General features: G+C 40.3%; 1 protein-coding gene across 7 annotated transcripts in view; it reads left to right on the top strand.

Annotated features, from left to right (window-relative positions):
* The window catches only part of DLG2 (discs large MAGUK scaffold protein 2), an 883,409-nt gene that overhangs the window by 218,163 nt on the left and 644,718 nt on the right, over positions 1 to 20,528 (top strand). The window contains exon 1 of one of the 7 annotated variants that reach the window (XM_064441433.1): positions 1,501 to 2,327. The exons of 5 other annotated variants lie outside the window; for them this stretch is intronic. In XM_064441433.1, coding sequence (XP_064297503.1) covers positions 2,226 to 2,327 — 102 coding nt within the window. In that variant the 5' untranslated portion in view covers positions 1,501 to 2,225. Of the gene's footprint in view, positions 1 to 1,500; positions 2,328 to 20,528 lie in introns of those variants that run through there. One more of the 7 variants, XM_064441435.1, reaches the window with a different exon arrangement.

The following is a 20,528-nucleotide window of genomic DNA, read 5'->3' as shown; positions in this document are numbered from 1 at the left end:
AGGAATAAGCAGATCAAAGATTCAGCAACGTTACGGCTGCTGTTTGTCACCATAGGACGTTTCTGAACAGGCTCAGTCACTGTTTCAGATGATCGCTAGCACAGCAAGCCAGAAAGAAGTGCTGCTGCGATGTCACTGTGGACTAACAGGTCAGACAAACTTAGATTATTGATAACTGATTGATTGGCATCCGCATAGTGAACTCCCATGACATGTAACGCTCATGTCCAGGCTGTTCGGAAAAAAAGAATGAGCTGAGTGAATGGAGGACACCGGGCTGTAAGGGCCTGTTATTTGCAAGAAATAAATCTTCAGAAATGGAACTGGGTTGTAACTCTAACTGTGGAACAGTTCTATCTGTCACTTCAGTCTAGAAACTACTGTCATTTTACTGAGCTTGGGCTCTTGCAAGCTCTGAGTTCAAAAATATAGAGTGAGAAACAATAATCAGAAAATATTATAGCACATTGAAATTTAGCTACACACAAAAATTGCATAAAAATAAAGTTATCGTATGGTGCAAAAGAAAGAATAGGATCAGAGCTGTTTAAGAAAATGGTTCTTTTATGTTTCTGAACTTTGCAAAGCAAGGGTAGGTGATTCTGAAGATATTCTACTTAAAATTTAGATGTATATATGCATGCACTACACATGCATATATATATATTTACAGAAATATAAAATCTTAGTAGAAGACGTCTCCTACATTAGGGTCTGCGGTCTCAAGCAGATATTTTTAAACATTCTGCACCATTCACCCTCTATACCGCTTGACCTGGCTGCATTCAGAGACCTCCATTTGCCATTCTCTCCGTCTGTTGTATAACAAATTTCTAGTTTGGGTTTATTACAGAAAATTGTTTCAGTTGTGCCTTAAGACCTCGCTCGCGATTGCCAGGGAGACAAGCTGCTCTCATTTCTTTAGAAAGAGTTTCTAATTTGATGGGCAGAGCTTAGTGAATCACAAAAAAGCAGGGTCAAGTCACTGTGAAACAACTGCTGGGTTTACCTTGCTATCAGCTGTGAAAGCATCGCTTCATTTTCTGTATCGTAGCCTTTTCATTTTATATTTGTGTGCCTGCCATGACCGAACCTAAAACTGGAGGATATATTCATCCAACTTTTGATATAAATAATCCTCTTAAAAAGCACAGCTAGTGGTTTGCTCATCCAAATGCTTTATTATGCATTTTCAGCTGGTGTTGCTTTAAATGAAGGAACAGCGACAGCTGTAACTGAATCCATACCAGCGTTATGCTCCCAAACTTCTTGAATTATTTCATTTCTGGAATACAGCAAGCTGTTTGCAGGTTATAGGATAACAGTACTAGCAGGAGTCAGCAGTTACACTGCCTCAAAAGCAGAGTTTAAAGAGGGTTGCGTTTTAAGCTTCATGCTGGTGCATTTGCCGTGCAACTTCATATCTTTATTCAGTGTCTCCTGCAATCCTTCAACCTGTCTATTTGTAAATTTGTGCCTGGAGAAAGCTCCCATGTGGCAAGCCAGGATTGGATAAATGTTACTTGTATTTCTCTGATTGCAAACTCCCAGCATCTGGGATTTTCAGCTTTGAGTACAGTTTGTATCCTGCTGAGATTCATCTTTTTGGGGAAAGCAAAGGTCATCGCTTCTCCGGAGTTGCGACTGATTTGATTCTTTTTCTCGGGGAGGCGCTGGGAAGGGAATCCTTATTGGAATGCATATTGATAAAGGCTGAGGATTCTGGCTTCTTAGATAAGTAATTTTTTTCTCTCTTCTCTCCCCACAATGACTATGTATTGCAGCAACTCACTGGCTTTTTACCAAATCAGGAGCTGCAGTATTTTTCTTCCGATGGAATAATTTCAGCCCACTTCAGCTAGCATGACAATCTTATGTGATTGTTATGAGTAGGCGTTTACATCCTTTTACATGCTAATACTGCCACACCTGCTAGTCCCCCTCATTTCCATTTCTCTTTTTTTTCTTTTTTTTTTTTTTTTTCAATGTAAAAACTAATTTCCCAGAGGAAGGGAAATCCTGAGATTCGTGATCAATGCTGCATCGTTGATTCATCAACAAAGAAGGGGATGGCTGAATGGGACACAGGTAGAGATTCAAGCAGGCTGCTTCTGACCAGCAAGAGAAAAGCTAGCTGTTGAGCAGCATATGTTGCCACTCCATGTGCTGTATTAGCTACTTGTTTTTAGCCTTCAGTAGGCTGCCACTACTGCAGCACTAAAGGAATGTGCCCTATTGTTAGAAATCCTGACTGCTTTACACCAATGATTTGCCACTGCAAAGTTGCATGCACCAACAACACTTTATCGTTGATGTTTGGATGCAAGGTAGGATGTGGTTAATGTATTTAAATGCATGCTGTAACTCCTTTGAATATCTGTGCTATTTAATTTCATGTCTGACTAGAGATTTCGATGCAAATTGCGATACATTGGCTATAAATTAGGGCTTACAGCCGATATGTTTTAAATGTTAGGAAAAAAATCAGAAGTAGAGCTTTCTTATTTCCCATGGTTATATGAGTATAGATTTACATAGGATAATCTAATGGATTATGAAGCATTTGTTTTAGAGTTGATTGTATACTTAGCTAACAGTGCTAAGATTACTAAATCACTACTCTGCCATTTGCCCAGCTTTATTGATTTTGATGTGTATACTGTTATTATAAAAACACAAACCAGCAAGAATGAATATATTTTTCCATTTATATTGCTGACATGGCTTTTAACCATAAGTGCAATACTAAAGTATACAGCCCTGCACTTCTCTGTAAGAAATAAATAAAGTAAGCTCCTGAACCAATTTGTAAGTCTACAGGAATATCTTTAAATAAGTGTTTTCTTCTGGGCACTGGACAATCATTTAATTTCCCTTTTAAATTTAAATCAAAAGGTGGCGCAGTTAACCAAAGAAGTTTCTTTCCTGGCTGTGTAATGCAATCCCACCCCAATTTTTTTAACAAAGGTGTTGGGTTGGACTATATTTTTCTCCATATACATCCTGACTTGACATTAAGGTATAACCAGTGTTGTTATTTTACTGAAATGAAAATTCAAAAGTGATGACATGTTTTTAAAATTTATTATCCTTGGGTAAACAAGTTTGGTTCTTGGATCACTGGATCAATCATGATGATTTTACAGGGGGTTACCGATTTTGTCCCATTCCTTTTCCTTGCTATCCTTAAATACTGGATGATATTAAAACCATTCCTCTATGTTTAAATAGAGTAGGAAATGGGCAGCTATATAAAAAATGGTAGTGATAGTGATTACTTTTAAATCATCTGCGTAACTTTTTTAATCCTCAAAAATGGCTAAGCTACAAACAACAAATTTTAGTTGTACAGTCCACAACCTAGGGAACACAGTATAATTTTTGAGTTCCTATGTGACAGAGTAGCCTAAATAAAATGAAGTGACTTTATGAAATAGGTTATATATGACCCAATGCTCCCTAAACATAAATCAGCTATAAGTTAATGACAGATCATCTACTGCTTCGTATAACATGCTTAAATTAGGTTACAGTCAAACATTTACAATTTACTTGTCTACCTTCTCTTTTTCCTCAAACTAAGGCCTGCCTATATCTCTGGTTACTTGAGACTTTCCTGGACTGAAGTTTTTCCTTTCTTCACTTCCTTTTTAAATAGGCAAAAATATGTTCTATTAGCGAAAGGGTTATAATTTAATTGCTGTGTCATGATGCCACTAGTGATATAAATAGCATTAAGAGTTTCACAGTTTAAAAGCTTTTTTAATTTGCATATTTTTCATAAGAACAATTTGTATTTCTTTTTTATTTTAACTTTAAAAACTTAAGCCCTCTTGTTTTCAAGTGTTTAGTTCTAATTAATGAAGGTGAATTGTTAGTCAGGGGGAATGAAAATCAAGCCACCCTTCTACAAAGGTAGGCCAGCGGCCTAGGGACTGGTATCCAATTTGTATTCCTGCCTGTAAGCATGATTTTCAAAGGATACTCTTTGATGCACTTAAGTTCTTTCATTGTTTTCAGATCCTGTTAGGAAGAAGCAAGAGAATAAATATCATAAACTTAAAACTTTTTTTCCTCCTCTTTCTTTAGTGCTTCAGGGTCATTAAGTTAGTCACAGCCAATGTTTTACCGTCTTGCGGTGGTGTATGAACTACTTCTCTAATGAAAAGTGGATGTGTGGGATAGTGATCATTTTCAGAAAGATGAGAAGCACGAGTGAACTGAGTTATCTTCAGTTGGTTCAACACATGTCAGATTAGTACCCTTTGATACCACCATCAAGAAAACATCAGATATTCCCTATACATACCAGTATATCACCTCACTTCAAATATCTTTTTCTCATTTCCTTATGTTTTGCAGCCTATATCTAAATACATAACTTTTTGCTTTGGACACATAGGGTTATATTTCTAGATTTGTGGGTGCAGATCTGCTGTTAAGAAGCAAAGATATTTCTTTTTAGGAAATCCTTTAGTTACATGGCATGAAATCATGGATCTAAGCATGCTCATAGTATGACTTCTACAATCACGTGGTTCTAGAACGCGGGAAGGAGAGTAATATGCTGGAATAACACTATGTTCTGGTGGTAGAGGAGAAAATAGGTCCCCAGAATAGGAGAATTTTAAAATATAGATAGTGGAATAGACAACAAAGGATTCAAAGTTCCGGCAAATATCTCCAAGTTATTTTATAATAGCCAGGTCAGGTTAATGACTAGCTCCTTTTGGAAGGACAGTGCAAGTTGCAGGAATGAAATATTGCTCACTCTCTTGATTTACAGTTTTTACTTTTAATTTTATGTCAGATACAGTCACCTTTTCCTATGGGCACAGGAGCGAGAGAAATGCGCCACATCAGAACCATCGCACCCGTTTTCATCTGTTCCCAATGCAATAATTTTACAGTCTGCTCACTCCTAACAGGTGGTGCCAGGGAGTTAATTTGGGAGGGCAGGAAGAGGGTGTGCATGTCTTACTACACCATATGTTGCAAAGAAGGCAGTGGAGGAGTCTTAACTGTGCCTGCAGGAAGCATTCCTTTTCAGCTTGTTTTCCCAGATTTGACAGTTGACCTTGTCCTGGACTTTTGCTTTCAGTTACACCCAGTTTTATGATCCTTGGCCTTGAACTTGCAAAGAACTCAGAGCAGTTTAATTTGAAAGGCAGGGTAGTGTCTACCTGAAGTGCCACTCTTGCAACCTCCTTTAACTTATTTAAACACTTCTCCCATTTCTGGTAGGGAAGCACCAGTGTTTCCACCACAGCGGTACAGAGCCAAAGCAGCAAGGGGATAAGCGGGTTTTCAGATATGGCCTTCAGTTCCAGGAGGTGTTTTGCAGAACTTTCTTGTTCATAACCTTGCATGGGTGGGACATGAATGTGTATTCTCTGAGTCTTAGGCTTGGTGCACAGCTACTGGACAGATTTGTGACTGTGGATTAAAGGACAGCCCGTGTGTTATATAGACCTGTGTTCACAGATCTCCATCGAGAGGAGTGCCAAGGCATATATCAGATTCTTACTGAAGATGGTGAGACTCAAATACAAGTTTAAATGTCAGTATGTGCTTACTCACTTTGCCGAATTGGGCCCTGTAATAATTCATTTAGTATTGCAGAAGAGAGCTCTTCTGACTCCTAATACCCTATTCATTTTGCTCTTATTAAAAGTGCCAGGAAGGGATTTCAGATTGACTGAGACGTTTCTTAAACTACATTTCAGCCAAAATTTTGACACTCACACGGAAGTGTTTTTCTGTCTTATCTCCTTTACCTCTATATATTTAAAATAGATATTAAGATTACTCCATTGAAAGATGAGTGACTTTCCACTTTGTTGACCTTTAACAGGTATTTTGATGAATCCTACTTTCCTTTTGATTTAGGTTTGTTTTTATATCTGTCCTAGCATAATTCAAAAGTTTTTTTTTTAAAAGGGATAAGATATACCTTCCTTTCTTCCCTGTCTCCTTTCTTTCCTCCTAGCACATTCGTCACAAATAGTCCTCCAGCACAATAGCTGATTTTGTTTTTTTTTTCCCTACTATTTCTCTGTTTTAGCTGAAATAGCCAAATAGTGACCTATACCACTATCCAAGATGAGCATGAAAGTAAAACCACTTGTTTCTTCAGCTGCCAAAACTTCTTTGTTTTGCAAAACTCTTGTAATACAGGTTTTGTTATTAAAAATAATAATAGGGAATATTACTGAAAGTCTTGATATTCATATTTATTATTTTTAACATTATCAAACTACTGGTTTTCTGTACTGGCATTATTATTAGTCTCTTGAACAAACTCTGGTATGTCACTTAGTTCTTAATTTAGAATAGTCTCTATATTGTCACAGTCTAGACCCGGTCATTGTAAGAAATAGTAATCTGAGATGTCGGGAAAATACTTTTCCAACTAGGTATGACACACAGTAGATTGTGCTCAAAGCCTTGCATGCTTTATCTACTTGATGCATCTCCGGGAGCTCAAAGGAGATTTTACATTTCATGGGACAGTCTGAGGCGGTTTCTGGATGCAACCAGATGAACATTTTCATTCAAATTATAAATTATGTTTTGAAATTAATCTCCCAGCCCTACCCATGTGTCCTTTGTTTTGCATTGCAGAGTAGGTTTAGAGTGCGCAAACAGGATGCCTTTTTGATGAAACTAAGCAGAAAGATGTATCCCAGGAACACACATGGAGTATTCTGCAAAATCTTATGGGTATTCAGTTTATAATAACAGATTAGCACTGTTTCAAAGCACAAAGCAAGATATATGTGTAATGTGGTTGAGTCCTTCTTACCAGCTCTTAATTTTGTGGATCCATTCCTACTGCTTACTGATGTGGACCTAACCTCTGACTCCATTGACATATTTCAGTTCTGAGTTTTTGGGGGCCAGAACTGGGCAGACGTAAAAATACAATGTATTCATGTTCATTCTTACTTCTGCGGTCCACCTATAGAGACTGATGTATTGTATAAGGTTCCGGAACTCTCAGAAAGCATTTACTGACTATTCATAGATAATCAGCAGGATAAATCAGCTGGAACATTACTGCCACTTGCTATGCATGGCATTTGACAGTGGCACTGAGAAACTTACTTCCACATACTATTCTTGTTAGGCCACTGTGGTGTTAAAATAAAAATGTTCAGCAATAGAGGAGCTGCAGAAGTGATGCAGGATTGCCACTGGCAAGAGACTCTGAGTATGATCAGTTGTGTCACAGAGGATTTGTACATTAGTGTACAGCTCTCAAGGCAGGGAACGTTTTCTTCTCTGGCACAGCATTTATGCAAGCAAGACATGGGGTGTAAGCTCAAGCGATTTCAGCTGGCCATATCTTTTATTTTCTGTTAGGCATTGCCTAACACCCTATACTTCAACACTCTTGGCTTAAGAACAAGTACAAGTCCTCCCCAGTGGTTTCCACCCATCATCAATGTGTGTGGGAAAAGATGAACTAGATATTGTACTCTAAGGCCACAAGACGGAACTTTTCTGAGGCCAAAGTAGCAAGTTATAAGGCTGTGGGACACTGCCAGGAACTCTTCCCAGTACTAAAAGGTTTTTAAAGTGGATCCTACTCTTCAGAACTTCTTGTTCCCAATGGTTGAGGAGCACTGCACTGGTGAAGTACTCTGATATCAGGGGTGAGCAGACTGCAACTTTGTAAATTATCCTGAGTTTGTGATCTTGAACTCAGTGTGGGTGCTGCAGAAATCAGTTTACAGGAGGCACAAGATTGACAGAAGCCTAAGGAGAGGTAGGAGGCAGCAGCAGGAAGAGCCAGGTGGGGCAAGTGGAGGAAAGGCATGAGGAAGGATGATGCAGAGACAGCAGGTCGGGGGTAGGATGAGAAGGCAGTGCCCTGAGCAAGGGTTCTGAGGAGGCAAGCAGAAGAGGAAGCCATGCCGGCGAGGTCTGGCTAGATTGAAAATGGAAAAAATTTGTTAGATCATGAATCCTCTGAAACGATGGGCCCATCCCCTCAATCACGTAGGAGTTAAGCCACTGGTTAGGGAATGCAAACAAGCGTTACCATTTCAGTCTTGTTTGGAGTGAGCTCACTCGCTAGCTGTCACTCACTGGCACTGGGCAACGTCTGGGCGGGTGATGCCCAGGCATTTTTCTAAAAGCATCAAGATCAGATGTTAAAAATATTTCTGCTTGTGTGAGAATACCACATCTCATTTTTTTGCCACTGTCCTGCCCACGAGCTCCCTGTATGCTGTGAAGGAGATGGGTGGCTGGTAGGAGATTTCCTGAGGAACCACTCCATAACAAATGTGCAGATAGTTTAAATTAAGAAAACAACACTAAAAGTGGCTTTTTTAATAAAGTTTGGGGTTTTTTTAAAGTGTATACACTGAAAGAAACTTCTCTTGTAGGTGGGAAGTTCAATCCCTACATCACTTTGAATCACTGGCCTTTTTACCACATTTTGCTAGAATATCTGCTTCTAGCTGCCATCGGGGCTTGGACTCTGGACTGGATGGCCCACGGTGCTCACTGTGCATGCTTCTGTCATCACAACAGGAATATTTACTGGTAGAACGGCAACATAGTCTGATTTTCATCACTCTGGATTACTTAAAATTCACCTGAAGATAAAGGATGCTATGAATACCCTCTGTATTGTACCTTTGAACATATAGCCATGGTGGGAAATGTGTTTCTTTTTAAGCTAGTAATAAAGCAGAGTTGATTGTCATGGTTCACATGTACTGTATTAGAAATATAACAATAACGTTACCTATGGAAAAAGTAGGGCAGGAGGCACATAGCTAAGCGTTACTGAATATTTTGAAGGGGAAGTTCAGAGCTTGATCAAACACTCGATTTTTTAAATATCTTTTTTTGCTTTAAATTATATGTAATAATTACATAAAATGAGGTACTTTCAAATAGAAATATATAAATACTGGAATGACTTGATGCACAGTTACATGAGCTGCTTGATTTTGCAAACTAATTATTGACTAAGAGCGGGCTATATATAGACATTCATCTTAACTGTAAAAGATGTCAGGGAAGAGAATGGTGATAAAGAAGTGTTATATAAATATATTTAAGTGATAATAGCAATAAAACTGAAAACTGTCACTGAACAGTTCTCCTGATCTTTGAAAAGTAGCTTTTATATTTCCACTGTAGCTGTCAGAAATATTCCCGTTATTAGAATATACGTATTTATTACTTTCACTTTTCTGATTATATTTCCTTCAACTTTAAGCATTTGATATAAGATTAATAATCACTAGGGACAGGATTTTTCAAGAGGGCCTGCTTGGGGTTTGTGCTGAAAGCAGTGGAAAGCTAAATGGGAAAAAAGATTACTGATGGGGACTCCTGTGACTCTCTGTAGACGTTAATGATCTATAATCCCATAAGAGATGGCACAGAATGATCTGATGAAGTATTCAGGCAGTTTGGGATATTCTTTTGAGTCACTTGGCTATTGAGTGTATTGAGAGTATCATTATAAATCTATAAGGTAAAAATCATAGATTCACAGAATCATAGAATCATTAAGGTTGGAAAAGACCCTTAAGATCATCAAGTCCAACCGCGAACCTATCACTGCCAAGTCCACCACTAAACCATATCCTCAAGCACCACGTCTACCCTTCTTTTAAATACCTCCAGGGATGGAGACTCCACCACCTCTCTGGGCAGCCTCTTCCAATACTTGACAACCCTTTCAGTGAAGAATTTTTTCCTAATATCCAACCTAAACTTCCCCTGGTGCAGCTTGAGGCCATTTCCTCTCGTCCTATCGCTTGTTACCTGGGAGAAGAGACCAAACCCCGCCTTGCTACAACCTCCTTTCAGGTAGTTGTAGAGAGCGATAAGGTCTCCCCTCAGCCTCTTCTCCATACTAAACAACCCCAGCATCCTCAGCTGCTCCTCATAATACTTTTTCTCTACACCCTTTACCAGCTTTGTTGCCCTTCTCTGGACACGTTCCAGCACCTCGATGTCCTTCCTGTAGTGAAGGGCCCAAAACTGAACACAGTACTAGAGGTGTGGCTCCCTTCATCCAGTTTCAGTGAGGAATTGCACCCATTAGCTCAAATGATCCCCACCAAGTTGTACCTGGCCAGAAATCAGGCTTTCTGGGAAAACGTCTGACTCTCAGTGAAATTGAAAATTTTTTTTTTTCAATTTTCCCTCAAACTGACATTTCAGAAACCTTGATCTATGAGAATCCTGACACATCATTTTGGGGAGATTTCCTTTAGGGGATGCTCACAGCTGTTTGGTGTAATTAAGATGGAATATGCCAAATATGAATTTTCAGAAAGATGTAAGCTGGTGCCAGCACCAAAGTCCACATAATGAATCACCTGGAGGCTCTGTAGCTATGGCAAGTGCGGTATAGAGCCTATGTTGAGATAGCTACCTGCAGAAGGCAATGTAGACACATACAAGGTTGCTATTGTTGCAAGATGTGAGTTCATCCACTATGGAAACACACCTGTAACTATGACCTTGGGCCAGCTGCAAAATTTTTAGCATATACCTATATAGCTAGGTAAATCAGGGCTAATGAGTATACTCAAGTACTTGACTCCATATTGCAAAATTCTTAGTTTTGTTCCTCAGATGTATTCTGAGGTGCTCCCAAGATATTTCAAGGCAATTCATAGGCTTGTCTTGAAGGACTGTTCACTCCAGGGAATCTTTCCAAGAGGGAGCCTGGATGAGACTGCATCAGAGAAGATTACTTCCAGCCTACAGCCTACCCTCTGGGCTATATTTTCAAGCACACCCCACCCCTGCTCCTTGCCTTTGCATGATGTTTCAAAGCCTGCACTATAGAATCATAGAATTATTAAGTTAGGAAGACACCTCTCGGATCATCAAGTCCAACTGTCAAAACAACATTATCATGTCTACTAACCGTGCCCTGAAGTGCCACAGCTAGACATTTTTTTGAACACCCCCAGGGATGGTGACTCCACCATCTCTCCTGGCAGCCTGTTCCAAAGCCTGACCACATTTCAGTAAAGAAATTTTGCCTAATAGCCAATCTAAACCTCCCCTGATGCAGCTTTGAGGCCATTTCCTCTTGTCCTATTGCTAGTAACTTGGGAGAAGAGACCAGCCCCCACCTCACTACAACCTCCCTTCAGGTAGTTGTAGAGAGCGATAAGGTCTCCCCTCAGCCTCCTCTTCTTCAGGCTAAACAACCCCAGTTCCCTCAGCCACTCCTCATAAGACCTGCTCTCCAGACCCTTCTGCAGCTTCATTGACCTTTTCTGGACACGCTCCAGCATCAGGATGTCTTTCTTGTCCTGAGGGGCCCAAACCTGAGCCCAGCATTCGGGGTGCGGCCTCACCAGTGCTGAGTACAGGGGCCCCATCCCTGCCCTGCTCCTGCTGGCCACACTAGTGCTGCCACAAGCCCGGGTGCTGGTGGCCTCCTTGGCCACCTGGGCACTGCTGGCTCATGCTCAGATGGCTGTCAGCCAGCACCCCCAGGGCCTTCTCCGCCAGGCAGCTTTCCAGCCACTGTAGCGTTGCATAGGGTTGTTGTGACCCAAGTGCAGGACCCGGCACTTGGCCTTGTTAAACTTCATAGAATTGGCCTTGGCCCATCAATCCAGCCTGTCCAGGTCCCTCTGCAGAGCCTTCCTACCCTCGAGCACATCAACACTCCCACCCAACTTGGTGTCATCTGCAAAATTACTGAGTGCACAGTCGACCCCCTCATCCAGATCATTGATAAAGATGTTAAACATGACTGGCCCTAACACTGAGCCCTGGGGAACCCCACTCGTGACCAGCCGCCAACTGGATTTAGCTCTGTTCACCACCACTCTCTGGGCTCGGCCATCCAGTCAGTTTTTTACCCAGCAAAGAGTACACCCATCCAAGCCATGAGCTGCCAGCTTCTCTAGGAGGAGGCTGTGGGAGACAGTGTCAAAGGCTTTGCTGAAGTGCAGGCAGACAAAATCCACAGCCTTTCCCTCATCCACTAGGTAGGTCACCCTGTCACAGAAGGAGCTCAGGTTGGTCAGGCAGGACCTGCCTTTCATGAAGCCATGCTGGCTGGGCCTGATCCCCTGGTTGTCCTGCACTTGCCTTTAGTATCAACACGAACATGAACCTTTCTGAACCCTTGTCCTGGGAACGAGGGATCATGCTGAGAAACAGATGTATTTAGCATAGTACATGTAGTATAAGAATCTCAGGCATGATTCCAGATCTGGGAGCTTGGAAAATCTAACAAATAGGGCAGAGACCATAACAGCTCTGTCAGGCTTGGTTCTTCTGGACCTACCACCACCATACCTGTGACAGTCCACCTGGTATATTGTATTATAGCTCCAAGCCCAAATTTATTAAGAAACATGCCTTGGACTCAACAAAAGGCAAGTGACACTGTGTCCATCACATAGGGTTACTCCACCCTCGAATACATCCCACCAGCTTAGCTGTATCCACTTACAGTTTGTTAACCACAGATCCTGCAAGTAAGAGAGAAGTTTAAACTCAGTGAATTAAGAGGGTACATACCTGTGAAGGCATTTAAATTAGTAATGCACACTTGTCTACCACCTTGTAAGACTGGTACATAGCTTATAATGTCCTCCTGTTAAAGTATGTTAGTCCTGGCACTTACACTCTTTCTGAGAGGTATTGTCAGCTGGCAGTGAGATGCCTTGAAATTCCTATATATCCCAGGGATATCCCAGTCTGTATTAAACATAGTTCCATAATGGGATAATCACCTTCATAAAACATTTAGAAAACAGTCGCAGCCAGAAAGGGGTCTGTGGCCTCTATTTAGGACAGGGAACAGGAATTCCTTATTTCTCTTTCTGGCTCTCACGTAGAGTTCCTGTTGCGGCCTGGGGCAAATTGTGCCTTGCGCCTCTTTCTAGAAAATCAAGTTGGTAATACCTGCCTCAGAGGAGTACTGAGAATTAATAATTATTTCATGTACACAGCACTGAAATGAAATGAGCAGTGTAAGTACAATGCACCATTGGTTTTAAGGACAATATAAAGCCATGGCAAGGCTAAGGTAGGGGAGGTTATAAGTGAAAATGGAGCTATAATTGTGAAAATCAAACAATTTCCTCCTCCTTTTTTGCTGTCCAGCTCTCTCCCCACAGTATTTATTTCAGGTATATCTTGAAATACTATTGTTTGTTTTTTTTTTTTAAAGTTCTCCCTCCAGGTCTGAGCTTTCACATCCCAATTTTTGCCCACAGCAAATTGTTATGGTTGAATTTCAAGTCTCTGGAAAAGGGAAGGGGGCTTGAAATGAGAGTACTGACAGGCTCTTATCTGCACCTGTCCAAGTAGTGCTTCTATCATCTAATTTATAAAGTTGCTGTAGGAGAGAAGCACTTTCTAGAGCTCTGGTTATTTGAGCTTTTACTTTGAAAAGAATGTTTAAAAATAGTTATAGGATAATACATGAGGCAGGAAGCAGACAAGCAGATGAACATAAACCTGTTGCAAGGAGGCAAATCAGTAACAGCATCACACAAATTTTGTGACTTTTCAGGAATTCTGGTTAGGCTGATTGCTAGGAGGAACACTCAGCCCATTTCAGAGGGCCATATGGCTCTCTCAAACTACACATTAAATCCCAGATTCTGCAGCCTACAATAAATTAAGCGAAGTGCTATAGAGTTCCATGAAGTCCAGGATGCAACAACCTGCAGTCCTGTGACTGAAGGTCTTTTCAGTACTGTTAGTAACAGTGTTTTGCACTGTGCCTATAAAATAAATTAAATCTATACATTTCCTACTCATTACATTCCCTTGCCTGTGTTAGTATTTGCACTTGGATTTCTGGTCCTTAGCTTAAGTAAGGTAATAAATTAGCTGGGTAGGAAGTCAACACTTGACAGCGTAAGAAAGCATAGTATGTTTTTGCAATGGCAATGTTAACTGAGGACTGATATTCCATACACAGTAGTTCGGGCTATAAGATAACCATGACAATACATTTTCATAAGAAAGTTTGCGGATATATTTTGAAACATGTATTCCTAGCCAGAACAATTAAGAAAACTCAGGGGAGGAGAGGGAGAGAAGAGGAGGGAGAAGAAGATGACCTAGAAAATGCTCTTGAGGATCTAATTTTGTGTGTATGTACGTATTACAAACGAGCCTGTTGCACCTCCTCCCATAAAGCCCTGGTATTTTGCACTCTTTACTATATGCATCAACCCCCATGTGAGTTCCAGTCATGCAGCTCTTTAATTTTACAGCATTAAGGGCATGTCTTTCCAGTGTCTTGAAGTTCGTAGCCTTTAAGAAGTTGGAAGCTAGCAGAGATAGAGGGAAGTGTGACTTTGTGAGGCAAATCTTTAGAGGATTGCAAGATCTGGTTATGAAGAAGAAGCTTTTGTATTAAAAGTGTTATTTTTGCAGGGCCCCTGAGCTTGACGCTTACTTCTTCAGGCCAGGTACAGCTGCAGGGACAGAGGAACATCATCTCTCTCACAGAGCTGGCAGTTGAACCTCAGTCTGTTGCATCTTGTGCTGGAGCTGGCTTCCGAAAACAAAGGTTTAACTTGCTGTCTACTGTTGCTTAATCTGTACAGATCTGATATATAAATCTCTCACTGGTGCTTGATTGCGGCACCTTTTCACAGAGCATTAGCAACTACTGCTTTCCAGTGTAATTGGAATAAAAATGTTCACTGTGCTGTGCCAGAGAAACAGAGCTGCTCTCAAACTAATCCCCATTCTGTGTGCAAACACCAGCTATTTATTGACTATTGTTATTCACCAGGAGGGACAGCTTAGGGCTCCATGAGTTAATAAAGTTTCTGTTATTGAATAAGAATTAGTTGTTCTGTAGTCTGATGATTTTTATTCCGGTGTCTTCAGTTTATTCATTAAAGAAAGAAGCCTAGATAGGAAAGGGTCAGCTCACATTATCAGAATGTGTACAAAGTAATCACAGAATCATAGAAATGTTGATTGGAAAGGACCTCTATAAATCACCTCATCCAAATTTCATTGAAAGATGGAGAAATGAGAGGTGATTTAGCATCAGCCATACACCTCACTTTGCAGAAGAAATGGTTTGGTTTTTAAGCAGTGCCAGATGAAATATATCTTCAGCTAAAACAGGAGGAAATTTGGGGAGCATAATACAGTGTTTAAAACAAGGGAAAGGAGGTTAAATGTTCTGGGCGCTGCTCCTTGTCCTTTTACTGATTCTATAGAAGAAGTAGAGAAGCAATTTAAACCCCTTTTGATAAAATTGGGAGTATTGCCAGGGGCTTGGATGGTAGGGACTGAAGTTACAGGGACTAGGGTTTCACCTTTTGTGCTTTAGTTTCTCTATTAGTAAAAATGTTCAGGTAGAGTTTGTGAGACTCTCAGGTTGAGATTCTCCAGACACTTGGGTACCAGCCCCCTTGGCTTTTCATGGCAATTAAGCACCTTCTAAGGATCTGACCAATCAGTACATCTCTTCCTCCAGTGCTTCCTTTATTCTGCCCATGTCTTATCTCTTACTTTGCTTTGCTTTACCTCTTAAATATGCATATGTCCTTCCTTTGCTGTTGCTGGCTCTCACTTAAAATTCACAGCTAGACCCCAGGTCAGTGGATGTGGTTGAGAAGAAGAATGAAGATAACAGGGCATTTCTAGACTAAATGACAGACAGGAACAGGGAAATGTGTCCATACGCGCTCACATATATGTGCATACACACCAACAGGTCACTAAACTCTGCACTTACCTGGTATGCTAGCAATACTCCCACTCTTAAATTCTGAAAATTTGGTGACTGTAGGCCTTGGATGAGGTGGTGGGTGGGTGGGAGAAGTGGAATATCTGTTTAAGGCTGTAAAGCTGCATTTAAAAGTGTCAGAAATATTTGTGATATGGAGGTCTATTTGCCTTATATAAAAAATGCACATTGACACGTCCCTGAAATTTGTTATGCAAGAGTGAGAAGTCAAACAGGACTTTGAATGCTGCAGTAAATAATAGCAAGATTTGTTGTTAAAACTCTAATAAGTTAAATCCTGCCAACGTATTTGAAATATTTCTTTCTTAAGAAGGTTTTAACGCCTTGAATTAAGGGCAACTAAAATTAAAATAAACCAAGAAAGGGCAAGGGAACACATTCCATGTTGTATTTCCTACATAATTTATTTCCCTAGCTATATTGTGAGACGCTGATGCAGAGACCAAAGTAAAACTGATAAAGCATATCATAGCAAAATACCTCCGTATTAGTAATTCCAGATTTAGCTAAACCACATAAATGTTCTATGTAAAGACCAAGGCATGACACTTAATGAGACGTCTATGCTTTGGGGAGTTGAATTTCAGAAATTAAGGTTAGGGTTTCTTACTGAGATGCTTAAGTGCAAAATTTCCTCAGACCTCAGTCAGAATTGGTACCAAAAGTAATTTTGTTATTTGGTCTCAAAATATTGCTGTCATTTTAAAGGCTGTAAGCCCCCCGAAGAATGTCTTCTCTTGCTTTTCCTGTTATGCTTAGATTAGCTTGACAAAAGCTCCACAGAGCATCACATGAGTATGAAGTACAACACTATGTGTGGTCCAGTGGTATCTGTTGGATTTTAGTTGGACTTAGGGCCAACAAGTTTTGGCACAAAATTTACCAAAGGGGACTAATGTGGTCATGCCTTAGATGGCTTTTTCAAGTGCAAGACAAGGCATGCAAAAGTGATAAATAACAACTAAACACAGTATTTCTTTGGTGTTCCGTAGCCATTACGTTGTTATTTTCTGCATGTGAATAAAAGTTCTGATAATCTTCATTCGTTAACTACAAGCCAAAAATTCATTTTCCTGGTGTGATTAATACAGAACAGTTTCTTTTCATCCAAAAAGACTAGCATGTACTGCAAAGAATAAGAAAATAATGAAGCTGCAGCAGGACAAAAGAGAAGGTGCTGAAAACCAGAAAGAGCTGAATAGTTTTTGAAGTCATTACTCTGCAAATTATATTTTCTGTGTGTGAAGCTTTGAAAATGAAGTTAATTTCTCCCTTTTATAATAATATTCTTGAGCCTACAGTGTGTGAGCAAAACAATTCTATGTCTGACACTTGCTGATATAATGATATTAAGGCGCTAGTCCCAAAAGAGAAAGACCTTGTAGGCATCTATCGTATGTACCAGTTAGGAGGTGAGAGTCCAAAAGAAGAGAAAAACACTTTATTTTTATGATTTTCAATGTGTTATCAGTAAACATTAAATGCCATAAATATGAGCAGAGACACCTGCGGATTTGGTAGCTTTGTGGCTGGAAATGACCGGTCTTCAGGTGATGGTGGCCTTCTGGCTGTGTTTGCTACCAACTACAGCTGTTTACATCACTTCTTTGGCTGTAAATAACCTACTGGCCTTGCCTGCAGAGTTGATACAACCAACCGTTTAGCAGCTTGCCGCTGAGCTCCCGCTTGATGGAGTCAAAGAAGAGTGCAGACCGCTTAGAGACACATTGACTTGCTGCTATTCCCCACTCCCAAATGCACCGTTGTGCTCAGCTGCTGCCTGCAAAGATCAGTTTCATGTGCGATCCCACAACAGAAAACACAGTTTAGAACAAATGCACCATGAAAAACTAGCAAGTGAATAAGGCTCTGGTTTTTTTTAAGGAGCTCTGTAATTGTTGCTCTATTTTGGGGGTTCTGAATATCCGCCTTTTAAAAAATCCTTTAAGTGTATTGAGAACATTCAGTCGCTAGCCTGAGTGCAAAATTCCATTGAGCTGCTTGATATTTGTGCTGGGAATGCCTCTGGAAAAGGGCTGTGAATCTCTCTGTCACATACATGGTGTTGGTCGAAGTAAGGGAAGACAGAAAAGCATTTCCTATGGGTCTTGGTGACCATTCCTTGCTGCTTCTAGCCTCTTGCGTCAGTGCAGGCAAGCATTAATGAGACAGCTCTGTTTAGGCCACCCAGCTCTTTCAATCCACAATTCCTGATCTGAGTCTTCAGAAAGAAAGTAAAAAAGTAGGTTTTTTCCCTTCAGTTGCCAAGATAGTCTTTGACTTACCTAGAAACAAGATATCTGTACTGTTCTGAAACTCCTCATATGAGTAGATTAGGTAGGGATGACTTCAGTGGGCATTGCAGGGAGGGAGAAATATGAAATTGGGGAAATATTTCTAGTTTGGTTTAACCTTCTCTTGATTTCAATTGAAATTTTTGTTGGATTCCAAAGTTTGATACAAAATTGTCAATGAGGAGCTTAAGGCCTGTGTTTTCCTCCTGGAATTTCCTCTATGGGATGTTTCTATTTTTGTATTTGAAAAGACAGCATGGATAACAGTAATGAAATTAGAAAATAGCTGGTGTCGATCTTTTATGTGGGTGCTTTGTTTGGCTTTTTTTTCCTGGCTTGAGGAACTGTACGTATCTTCTTTTATCTTAAAAAAAAAAAAGAAAAAAACCCGTATAAATTGACAACAGCTTTGATTCGTGCTCTGCTGTTCCACTTTCTAGTGATGCAGTGTACCGCTTTCAAAATAAACAGGTTCTCTTGTCTAGAAAGCTCAATGTATTTGAAAATCCAAGGTCAGCGACATTCTTCTACCTTTATCTTTTGATGGAGTAGTAACCTATCATCCTACAGCCACTTGATTTTTCAAGGGGTTCAATTGGATACTCAAAAGGTGTAGAGCCATTGATTGTCATTTGACTTACTGTGAGTAAAATCATATTTGTTTTTATTGTATCCTTCAAACTGGCTGAACTAAGCAGTGATGTGTGGATGTTTACTCTTTTCTGTATAAAATGTTAACCCTTGCCTCAAGGAGAGATTAAAGCTCTAATTTCTTCTATTCCTGGCCTGCCACAGACTTTTTTTTTTTTTTTTTTTTGTGGCTTCAGTGCAAGACCTGTTACTATATATACATGCCAAGTATTGTATTCTTTAATGCTACTATCTAGTCCTATTTTCAGCACCAGGATTGATGGTTGCAGGCGATTCAGTTTTATGCTGATTTCACCAAAAGCAGTAGCAGTGTTGCCATTGTGTGGGCACCCAGCTGGGGTTGCTTTAAGCAGGCAATCTACTGCAAAAATATACTTACAGTCCAGTCAGTGACAGAGGTAGGAATAAAGCAAACACAGAGCTAAATGAGGAAGTCCAAAAAGCATCTTTTTTTTCCCCAAGTTCGTAGGCTTATGCATCCCCACTACTAAAAATATTACTGATTATCCCTTTAAGGGAAAAATTTTAATATACAACATCTAATTACCTCTGTCTAAGCTGGTACGCCTACAGCACCTTTTACATAACCCAAACAGTTGAGTTCAATTATACAATTATATTTTAACATGTATTAAGTGCTATTCCTTTAGGGAGGAGACTTATACTGAATATTTTAACTAAACTTCTTCCTCCATACAGATCTGTATGGTAGGGTCTCATCTCACTACAGTGCCAAAGACATGTTTTTTCTCAGTTCCTTTCCCCTTAAATACACCAGCTGGCTCTTCAGAAAGCACATTTTCCACGTCTGCAGCACTGACAGCTCTACATGTATATCAGCTGCAGGCTGGGAAGCTAATGTTCTCGGGGTCAGTAGCAGCACTGTTACTGCAATTAGATCGATAAACTTTGCACAGTGCGAGTATCCTCTGTTTTGTTTATGACAGAACCTATGGCAAGGTCTGAGCCTCTGTAGGAAGCAATATGTTTAAACACGAAGGAAAGAGTGCTACTTTTTTAAATAGTATGCCTTGTTCTGGAGACCAATAGCACAAAAGACTGGGTTTTCCTTTACTGAAAAGACAGATGACTCCAATGACCGTTATCCTTTTCTGGTACCTTCATGCAATCTCTGTAAGACAGAAAAGCCCTCATCTGGAAGGAAGACCTGTTGAGGAAGGATATTTGCAGCATACCTTCAATCATTAACATCAATGAGGTTTGTAGGTCACCTCTTCTAAAAACCCAGAGCCTAAGTTTAGAGTGTGGAGCCTGAGCGTATTCCTACACTCAGAGCTAACTCAAGTTTTAAGAACATCCACGCAAAGTTGGGCCTTGGCCTAAAGAGTATAGGAGAAGATAAGGGATGAACCAAGAAAGAGTGAGTGGAGGGCAACCCTGGAGAGCAAGGCTGAGGATTGTTGGTGCTCCTCACGGAGGATTAAACGTGTGTCGGGCAAGGTCTGCTGGCAGAAGGGAGGTATCAGGTCCCAGAAGTGTTCTGATTCTTCCCACCTCTCAGCGTCAGCCTATGCCAAAAGCTGGCACAGCCTACAGTGCAATCGCACAGCCTGTACTAAGTTCATTGCTGCCATGGAAGTTACCTTAGCAGCAGCTGAACCACCTGGTTTAACACTGACGCAGCTATTTCTGTGCTATAACGTAGTCGTTCCTGCACAGTGACTTCAGTTTAAAATACCCCCTGCTTAGAAAACCAAGTTTTGGAAATATTGAATAAAGTTATTGCACTGGGCTGTACCTATCAGATAAACTGAGTTCCTGCCTAAAGAAAATATGAATACAATTAATTACAAGGTAAAATGAAATTATTGAAACATTAG

The sequence above is a fragment of the Phalacrocorax carbo genome, chromosome 1 (genome assembly GCF_963921805.1).
Source record: "Phalacrocorax carbo chromosome 1, bPhaCar2.1, whole genome shotgun sequence".
NCBI lineage: Eukaryota > Metazoa > Chordata > Aves > Suliformes > Phalacrocoracidae > Phalacrocorax > Phalacrocorax carbo.
This window is presented reverse-complemented; position numbering and strand designations above follow the sequence as displayed.